The sequence below is a fragment of the Spinacia oleracea genome, chromosome 6 (assembly GCF_020520425.1).
Source record: "Spinacia oleracea cultivar Varoflay chromosome 6, BTI_SOV_V1, whole genome shotgun sequence".
NCBI lineage: Eukaryota > Viridiplantae > Streptophyta > Magnoliopsida > Caryophyllales > Amaranthaceae > Spinacia > Spinacia oleracea.
In genome coordinates, this window is record NC_079492.1 from 117,319,607 (window position 1) to 117,328,753 (window position 9,147).

The 9,147-nt window shown below is 33.4% G+C and overlaps 1 protein-coding gene across 1 annotated transcript; it reads right to left on the reverse strand.

The window, feature by feature from the left end:
* Window positions 1-4,293: 4,293 nt before the first annotated feature.
* On the reverse strand, window positions 4,294-8,784 carry LOC110796236 (NADPH-dependent codeinone reductase 1-2-like). The gene is made up of 4 exons (XM_056832679.1): window positions 8,581-8,784; window positions 5,601-5,744; window positions 5,373-5,490; window positions 4,294-4,484 (listed from the first exon to the last, which is right to left on the reverse strand). Exons 1-4 carry the CDS (start codon window positions 8,782-8,784, stop codon window positions 4,360-4,362), a joined length of 591 nt encoding a protein of 196 aa, XP_056688657.1. The 3' UTR covers window positions 4,294-4,359.
* Window positions 8,785-9,147: the final 363 nt, after the last annotated feature.

Sequence of the window (9,147 nt, forward strand, 5' to 3'; positions counted from 1 at the left end):
CCATGGCCAGTTAGACCCACAACACGATTTATTGTTAAAATAGCATCATGAAGTTCCTTTGAAATCTTACCAACTGATGGATGAACCAGATTCGAGTGAATCAGTTCCTCCTCATCCATATTCAACGCCATAGTAGAAGTCTCTAGGTTCTACATTTGGACGTCTTTCTAAGCAACAATGGTATCATTTTTGGGAGGATTCAGTGAAGAATCATCCTCCGCAGAAACCTGACTAATTATATAGGTATTACCAAGCTTCTTCTTCTTTGCAATCAATGGAGGCCAACATACGTTAGTGAACACCCTTAATGTGCGCTCGAGCTTAGGAGAGGGAGGAGTTTGAAGTACTTCCAACGCCTAAGTTTTTAGATTAATGATGATCATAATAAAGAAAGTGGGGGAGAGAGTAATAAACAAATAGGAAAAAGATGATGGGAAGAGTATTTTAATCAAATAAGAGAGAGAGTTTATTGTAGTAGTGGCCCCATAAAAACGTAAGATATATTAAAAACTTACCAAAATTAGAACCCTATATATATATATATATATATATATATAGAGAGAGAGAGAGGAAGGCTCTCGTGAGAACACTCCCTTACGGTGAGAACACTTCCTTACGGTGAGAACACTTTCTATAATGGCATTTTCGTAATTTTTAAAAACAAATACCCTAATTTATGAAATCATCGCCGTCAATTCCTCTCTCTCTCTTCAATTCCTCTCTCTCTCCTCAGTTACTCTCTCTCTCTTCAATTACTCTCTCTCTCTTCCCTTTTCGAACGCTACTGCCGCTGATCGCCGCCGCTGATCACCGCCGCTGCTCATCTCTCACCTCTCGTTGCAGCTCGCCGCCGCTCATCTCTCGCGTCTCGCCGCAGCTCGCCAATCGCTACTCGCCAATCGCCACTCGCCGTTGCTGCTCATCTCTCGCCGCTTCTTCTCTCCTCTACGCCGCCGCTTCTTCTCTCCTCACGCCGCTCGCCGCTGCTCGCAGAAATTCGTCACCGATCGCGGTGGTTGTGGTTCGCAAATCGGAGTTCGAACTCTCAGGTTTCTTTGATTCTTCGATTTAGGTTTCTTTGATTCTTCGATTCTTCGGTTTCGATTTCGATTTTAAATCAACCGATTTCGTTTTTCTGAGATTCTAAATCAATTGATTTCTTTGATTCTAATATCAGTAAATTTATCCGAATTCATGTTCTAAATTAATCCGAAATTTATCCAGTTTCATGTTCTAAATTGATTTCTTTGATTCTAATATCAGTCAATTGATTGTTAGGAGGTTTCAAAATCGAATTTTAATCGGAATTCTCAATCGATTTTTGAAATCTGAATTCAACAATTAAAATCGATTTCAATTGATTTCTCAATTCCAAAAATTAAAATCAAGTTCAATTTGGTGGCTGCGAAATATAAATTTAGAACATGTTTGAATAAACTTAGAACATGCTCGAATAAATTTAGAACATGCTTGAATAAATTTAGAACATGCTTGAATAAATTTAGAACATGATTGAATAATTTTAGAACATGAGCTTACAAATTTAGAACATGGATGAACAAATTTAGAACATGGTTGAACAAATTTAGAACATCGTTGAATAAATTTAGAACATGATTGAATAAATTTAGAACATGCTTGAATAAATTTAGAACATGCTTGAATAAATTTAGAACATGAGCTTACAAATTTAGAACATGGTTGAACAAATTTAGAACATGGTTGAACAAATTTAGAACATCGTTGAATAAATTTAGAACATCCTTGAATAAATTTAGAACATGAGCTTACAAATTTAGAACATGGTTGAATAATTTTTGAACATGCTTGAATTAATCTAGAACATGAGGTTAAAAATTTAGAACATGGTTGAATAAAATTAAAACATGCTTGAATAAATTTAGAACATGGATGAACCAATTTAGAACATTGTTAAATAAATTTAGAACATGGTTGAATAAATTTAGAACATGAGTTTGAAAATTTAGAACATCGTTGAATAAATTTAGAACATGTTTGAATAAATTTAGAACATTCTTGAATAAATTTAGAACATGCTTAAATAAATTTAGAACATGAGCTTACAAATTTAGAACATGGTTGAATAAAATTAAAACATGCTTGAATAAATTTAGAACATGGCTGAACCAATTTAGAATATGGTTAAATAAGTTTAGAACATGGTTGAATAAATTTAGAACATGAGTTTGAAAATTTAGAACATTGTTGAACAAATATAGAACATAGAGAGTGTAAAAGTGTTCTCACCATAAGAAGTGTTCTCACATAAGGAGGTGTTCTCACCGGATCCCTCACATATATATATATATATATATATATATATATATATATATATATATATATATATATATATATATATATATATATATATATATAGGGGAGGGATCCGGTAAGACCACCTCCTTAGGTAAGAACACTTTTACACTCTCCATGTTTTATATTTGTTCAAACATGTTCAAAATTTGTTCAACCATGTTCAAAATTTGTTCAACCATGTTCTAAATTTATTTAACAATGTTCTAAAATTTCAAGCTCATGTTCTAAATTTATTCAACCATGTTCTAAATTTATTCAACGATGTTCTAAATTTATTCAACCATGTTCTAAATTTATTTAAGCATGTTCCAAAATTTTAAGCTCATGTTCTAAATTAATTCAAGCATGTTCTAAATCTATTCAATCATGTTCTAAATTTTCAAGCTTATGTTCTAATTTATTCAAGCATGTTCTAAATTTATTCAACGTTGTTCTAAATTTATTCGACGATGTCCTAAAATTGTTCAACGATGTTCTAAACTTGTTCAACCATGTTCTAAATTTATTCAAACATGTTATAAATTTAGAACATGAGAACCTAGTCAACACATAAACATAAATACATGTTCTAAAATTTCACGCTCATGTTCTAAAATTATTCAACAATGCTCTAAATTTGTTCAACCAATGTTCTAAATTTATTCAAGCATGTTCTAAATTTGTTCAACGATGTTCTAAATTTGTTCAACGATGTTCTAAATTTGATCAACCATGTTCTAAATTTATTCAAGCATGTTCTAAATTTATTCAAGAATAATCTAAATTTAGAACATGAGAACCTAGTCAACACATATACATATATACATGTTCTAAAATTCCAAGCTCATGTTCTAAATTGATTCAAGCGTGTTCTAAAATTATTTAAACATGTTCTAAATTTAGAACATGAGAACCAAGTCAACACATATACATATATACATGTTCTAAAATTTTAAGCTCATGTTTTAAATTAATTCAAACATGTTCTTACATTATTAAACATGTTATAAATTTATTCAAGCTTTCAGCATGTTCTAAATTTATTCAACCGTGTTTCAAAATTTATTCAAGCATGTTCTAAATTTATTAAAGAATGTTCTAACATTATTCAACAGTGCTCTAAATTTATTCAAGCATGCTCTAAATTCATTCAAGCACGTTATAAATTTATTCAAGCATCACTACGACAAAAAATGCTTTTTATAGCGCTTAATAATGCTTTTTACAGCGCTTCTTGAAGCGCTGTTGATGGCTCCGCTATTAAAAGTAAAAGGTACCTTTAATAGCGCTTTTCAAAAGCGTTGTAATATGTCATATCAGGATAATTCAAATGTTTCTTTCATATCACATTATAAGCGCTATTAAAGAAATGCTGTCAAAGATTTACCGCCAACTTTTAAATTATTTTCTAATAGTGGATGTATCTGAAGCGCTATTAAAGTTATTTTTAAATTATTTTTAATTATTTATAATATACTAGAAAAACATTTCATTTTTTGCCACAAAATAACACCATATATTGAAGAATAGTAAATAGTTGAAATTAATTTCCAAACCTCTATTAAAAGAATTTTTACAATTATCACCCTTACAAAACCGATTGCATAGATCTAAAATAAAAATTCTAAACATTAAACTATGCAAAATACATTAATTAATAATTAATAGAATCGTATGTTTTTTGGTTCCTTCAACATAACCTAGCGATTACACAATTGTTGAACAACATGGCGCACCCATTCGGTTCTTGCTTCGTCAATCCGCTCTTTGTCCTAACTTGAAAACTGTCAATCTGAAAAGTACTGCGAATCAATGGGGGCATAAGGATTCATATATATATATAGAAGGGAAAAAAACGAATGAACTAATATTACCATAAACAATAAGTGCCATACATGAAGGGAAAAAAATATGAACTTCACATTATAGGAATAGATTATGATGCTATTGGAAAAGAATTGCAAAAATTGCCTTGCTGATAAATTGAAGCTAGAAAATAATATGCCTTGCTGATAAATTGAAGCTGTGCAGGTACTGCAATATCTAACTAAAGAGAAAGGCATTACCTGCAGCTTCACAATCTCCTATCATAAATTGTACTTGACCAGGTGAATCTAAAGAAGGCACTGAGGGGATTAAGTCTCTCACAAGCATCTGGGATGTCAAATCTGGGACAAAGTAACCGGTTACACAAGACAGTAGTAATCCAAGCAAGGAATCTAGTGATCTGATTTACTCAAAAACTCAAGTACAACGGCAATAAAAAACAATAACATTAACATTCAGAACCCATTAAAACTAAACTACACAGAATCTGTAGGGACTAATTATTATAATGAGAATTCAAATGACTCGTAAATAAACCACAGGCTGATTATTATGATTGCTCAATGCAGCAACAAGTAAACAACTTCTATAACTAATGGAATCTCCAATTCTGCAAAGCTTCATCTTTGACTTAGATCAGCACTAGAGGATTGCAAGTTCTTTTAAAGAAAACAATTAACAAAAACATTTTATAGAAAACGTGATTCCACAGACAGTGAATAAGATCCTAAGCATAAATCAACCCCTAAGACCAGTAACATTGTGACATAAAAACAATGATTCTTACTCAGGCAAAGCCTTGCCTGAACCAATATTATACGATAACCAGGCCAATTAAGCTGCCTATTAAGCTGAGATTGCTTCGTCTATTAACTAGGCCAATTAAGCTGCTTACCCATATCTTTGAAGTAAAGCCTTGTCTGAATGACTGCATCATTAAGATAAAAAAAAACCAATTGAAACCAAGGAATATGCAAAGTTATCAGGGTATCCTATCTTAAACTCTTTACTCCTGTAACAATGAGGTCGTAGATATCCAACCAATAAATAATACTTACACGAGCACGAGCAAGCTTCTCCACAAACATGGCACAATAAGACTGGTGCAATTTATAAACCAATTCGGTAGCATTATCAGAAAAACCCAACATCTTTATATCAGTCAGATGTTGTTCCTAGCATAACTATATTTGCAATTTATGATTCAAAGTCGAGATTTTTAATTTTACCAGTATTCTTTGTGGCTACAGGAAATTGAACCAAGTACAGATCCAAATAATCAAGGCGAAGTTTCTTTAAACTGTCTTTACAGGCTTCAAGTACATGTCCATGGTCAGAGTTCCACAGCTGCAATTGGGATCAGATATGATACATGAGTGCAGTAGTCAGCTAGTGAGCCAGATATCTCCCAAAATTAGAAACACTGTCCCCATTTATCCCTTTGAAAACAGACTGACCTTAGTGGTTATGAAAAGATCCTCCCTCTTAACAAGCCCAGTTTGAAATACATCAGCAAGTGCCTCCCTAACCTCAGCTTCATTCTGGTAATCAGCTGCAACAAAACTTAGCTGCTTACTCATCGTAATCTTATCAACAAAGACCTGAAGATATATGTGCTACTGAACATCAGTATGTGTTCTCTACTTGTCATTCTAAGGCTCTTGCATAAAAAATTGTTCTGAAGTAAACTGCCCCAAATTTTCGAAATACATCCTTCCAATTTAATATTCATTCTGAAACAAAAAACAAAAAGTACAGAATCATATATCAACACAGCAACATCAGAAAAACACACTCTTCGCCTATTGACGGGCCATAAGTCTTCCATTATGACTGCAGGGCCTTAAAACCCAGATCATATTTGATTTCTTTATAGGCATAACAAAAGAAAATAAGTTGATTAAACAAGCAGCTTTTGATCATTAAAATAAAGCCAGTAATGGACAATCTCAAGCAATTTAATTACCTCAGAACAGAATTTAATCTATCTAAAATGTAAATTTGCAAATGTAAATCATTAAAATAAAGCCAGTAAAGGGAAATCTGCAAGTTACCCATCTTAGATGAAACCCGCATATGCAAGTCCAAATTACAAGTGCTCATTACAAAACTGAAAATACAAACTATAGACTTTTAGAATGCTGGTTGGTGTTGCAATTCTCTAATTTCAGTTCACTGCCAAACAATCGAACTGAATTGACTAACATATTAAGAATAAGCACAAGGAGTAATTATAGTTTAGAGCTACCTGTTGTTGTAACTCCTCCAGATGTCAGAAAAAGCTTTCGGTTATTGTTTTTAGAATGATTCTAACTTTAATTTTCTAAATTTTGTAGGAAGCTCTTAGAGGTGCTTCAACTATTGAGAAAAGTACTAACTTCTATTGTTCAAAAATAAATTATGTTGGAGCATTGAAAGTTTATCATTTACCATATTTACTTGTCATGTAAAGCTAACAACAAGTATAGAGCTGTAGAGGAACAACAAACTGAATGTTTAAATTCTCATGGGGCTCATGCATCTTCTTAAAGGTTGTATGCTTATACGAAGTACAAGTGAGCAAGTTGCAGATCAGTAACAAAGATAAGCTATGATAAAAAAAAAAATCACTTCAGCTAAGAGCAGTTCAAGAAGAACAAATTTTGTTCCACAAAAAAATCAAAAATCTCAGGCAAATATAAATTTTGATTAATAAAAACCAGTTGAAAAAAAGTAACTCAGTACTCCTCCATCCTGAAATGACAGTGACATTGTTTCCACCCTTGGCAATTCAACAACCCATCAAATTAAAAATCGGAACACAATAATGAAATCACATAATACTCACAACCTACATATACAAATTCAGATGACCAAAACCCATAATTTAATTAATTGTAATTGAATTCAACCCCCCTTCAATTCCCCACACAACCAATTCAAGAAAATTAATTAACTATAACCCTACATTTCAAAACATAAAATTAAGAACAACCCAAACATAAATCAGCAAAACTCCTTAAATTTTATGGAGTATACCTTGAAATTCGATTTTCCACTCTTGCTGTGAGAAGGAAAGCCCCGCCACATGAAGGAAATTGCTACCGTGGGTTTCTATGCTCCGATTGTGATCGATTGACAATGCGAATCTGCTAACAAATTATAATACGTAATTACAAAAACATTTGAATACAATTTAATTAGAATTTTAATTGAAAATTTACTAAAATAAAAAACAAATCTGGCTCCGTCGTCGATCACCGATGCCGGCTACCGGAAGTCACTCACGTCGCTAGACCAGATGGAGTGGTTCCGTGGTGGAGCACTGGTGCGCCATGCTCGCGTAGTCCCAAATCCCCAAATCCTAATTCACAAACCCTAATTTCCTAAACTCAATTCCAAAAATGCCGACAAGAATGAACACAACAGTGTAGTTGTGCTTCCTATGATTTCCTTCCATGTCGGATCATTGGTTTTCGACGGCCGGTGAGAGGAGTTGGTGAGAGTAGAAGCATAGAAGGTAGGTGAGAAGAGAGAGAGAAAAATAACGAGGAAGGTGTGAGAAGGAGAGAAGGTAGGCACTCACAAGCCGCGTTCAGTCAATTTTGAAAGTGTATATATTTTTTTAAGTTTTTTCCTATAACATTTGAAAGCGTTTTTTTAAGGAGCGTTATCATATGTATGAAAAATGACAGGGTATATCGGACAAGCGCTATAATATGTGTATTTATGACAGCGTGTTTTTTATAAGCGCTATAATATGCTATATTTGACATTTTTGACAGCGGAAGGGGGAAAAGCGCTATTAAATAAACGCTATTAAATGATATTTCTGTAGTAGTGCATATTCAAAATTTAATCAACAATGTTCTAAATTTATTCAAGCATGTTCAAACTTTATTCAAGCATGTTCTAACTTTATTCAAGCATGTTCTAACTTTATTCAAATATGTTCTAAATTTATTCGAGCATGTACTAACTTTATTCAACCGAATTCAAAATTTATTCAAGCATGTTCTAACTTCATCCAACGATGTTCTAAATTTATTCAGAGATGTTCTAACTTTATTTTCGACTTGATTTTGCAATTGGAGTGAGTTACTCTGAATCGCATGAGAAATTAGAAGTAAATCTTTAAATTAGCATTCGAATATACAACAAAACCATGACAATCTCCAAAATTCAGCAATTTCTATCATCTCTTCAATTTAATACACAATGGAGCTTTTTCAAAATTCACTCAAAATAGCTGCAACTTTGAAGCAAATTCAGAATAAAACGAGATATTAATCCTAATATATGCTCAAAGATGTAAATCTTGATATATGCTCAAACGAGATCTGATTCGCCGCCACCAAAATTAAAAACGATTTTAATTTTGAATTGAGAAATAGATTGAAATCGATTTTTATTTCCGAGAAATTGAATGAAATCAATTTCGATTTCGAACAATCTTACCGAACTGCCGATCGATTTTATTTTAGAATCGATTGAGAACTCCAACCATTGAATTAACCGAGCAGCTGCGGCGATGGAATGGCTGCGAGCGGCGGCGATTGAATGGCTGGGAGAAGCGGCGGCTGCGAGAGGCGAGCAGCTAGGGCGGCGAGAAGCAAGCAGCAACGGCGGCGGCGACGATAGGCCACCAGCAATCACTAGCATTATTCGCAGATCGCAAAATCTTACCGAATAACAAATCGATCGTAAATTGAGTTTTGAATAACAAATCGCAGCTGTTTTGAATAACAATTTCTGTTTGGTGCTATTTTGTTCGAATAACAAATAGATCGCAAATTGAGAATTGGCGATTGAGTTTTGTGAATTAACCGATCGATGAATTGGAGGAGGAGGTTTTCACGGCGTCGGTGGATTTCTGCGATGGAATCACCACCGCGAGAAGTGACCGGCGACCACCGAGCGTTGGTGGTGGCTACGGCCTACGACCGGAGAGAGAATTTGAGAGAGAGGGAGGAATTGAAGAAAAAATGAAAAAATGGCGTGAAAAAAAATGGGGGTATTTGTTAA

Bases quoted from the DNA above. Each gene is read 5' to 3' on its own strand.
- LOC110796236 (XM_056832679.1), bottom strand. From the start codon at position 8,784: ATGCTAGTGATTGCTGGTGGCCTATCGTCGCCGCCGCCGTTGCTGCTT. The intron at 5,745-8,580 runs GTAAGATTGTTC...ATATATCTTCAG, and splicing joins TAAAATCGATCGGCAGTTCG to GTCTTTGTTGATAAGATTAC. The intron at 5,491-5,600 runs GTCAGTCTGTTT...TCCCAATTGCAG, and splicing joins ATCTTTTCATAACCACTAAG to CTGTGGAACTCTGACCATGG.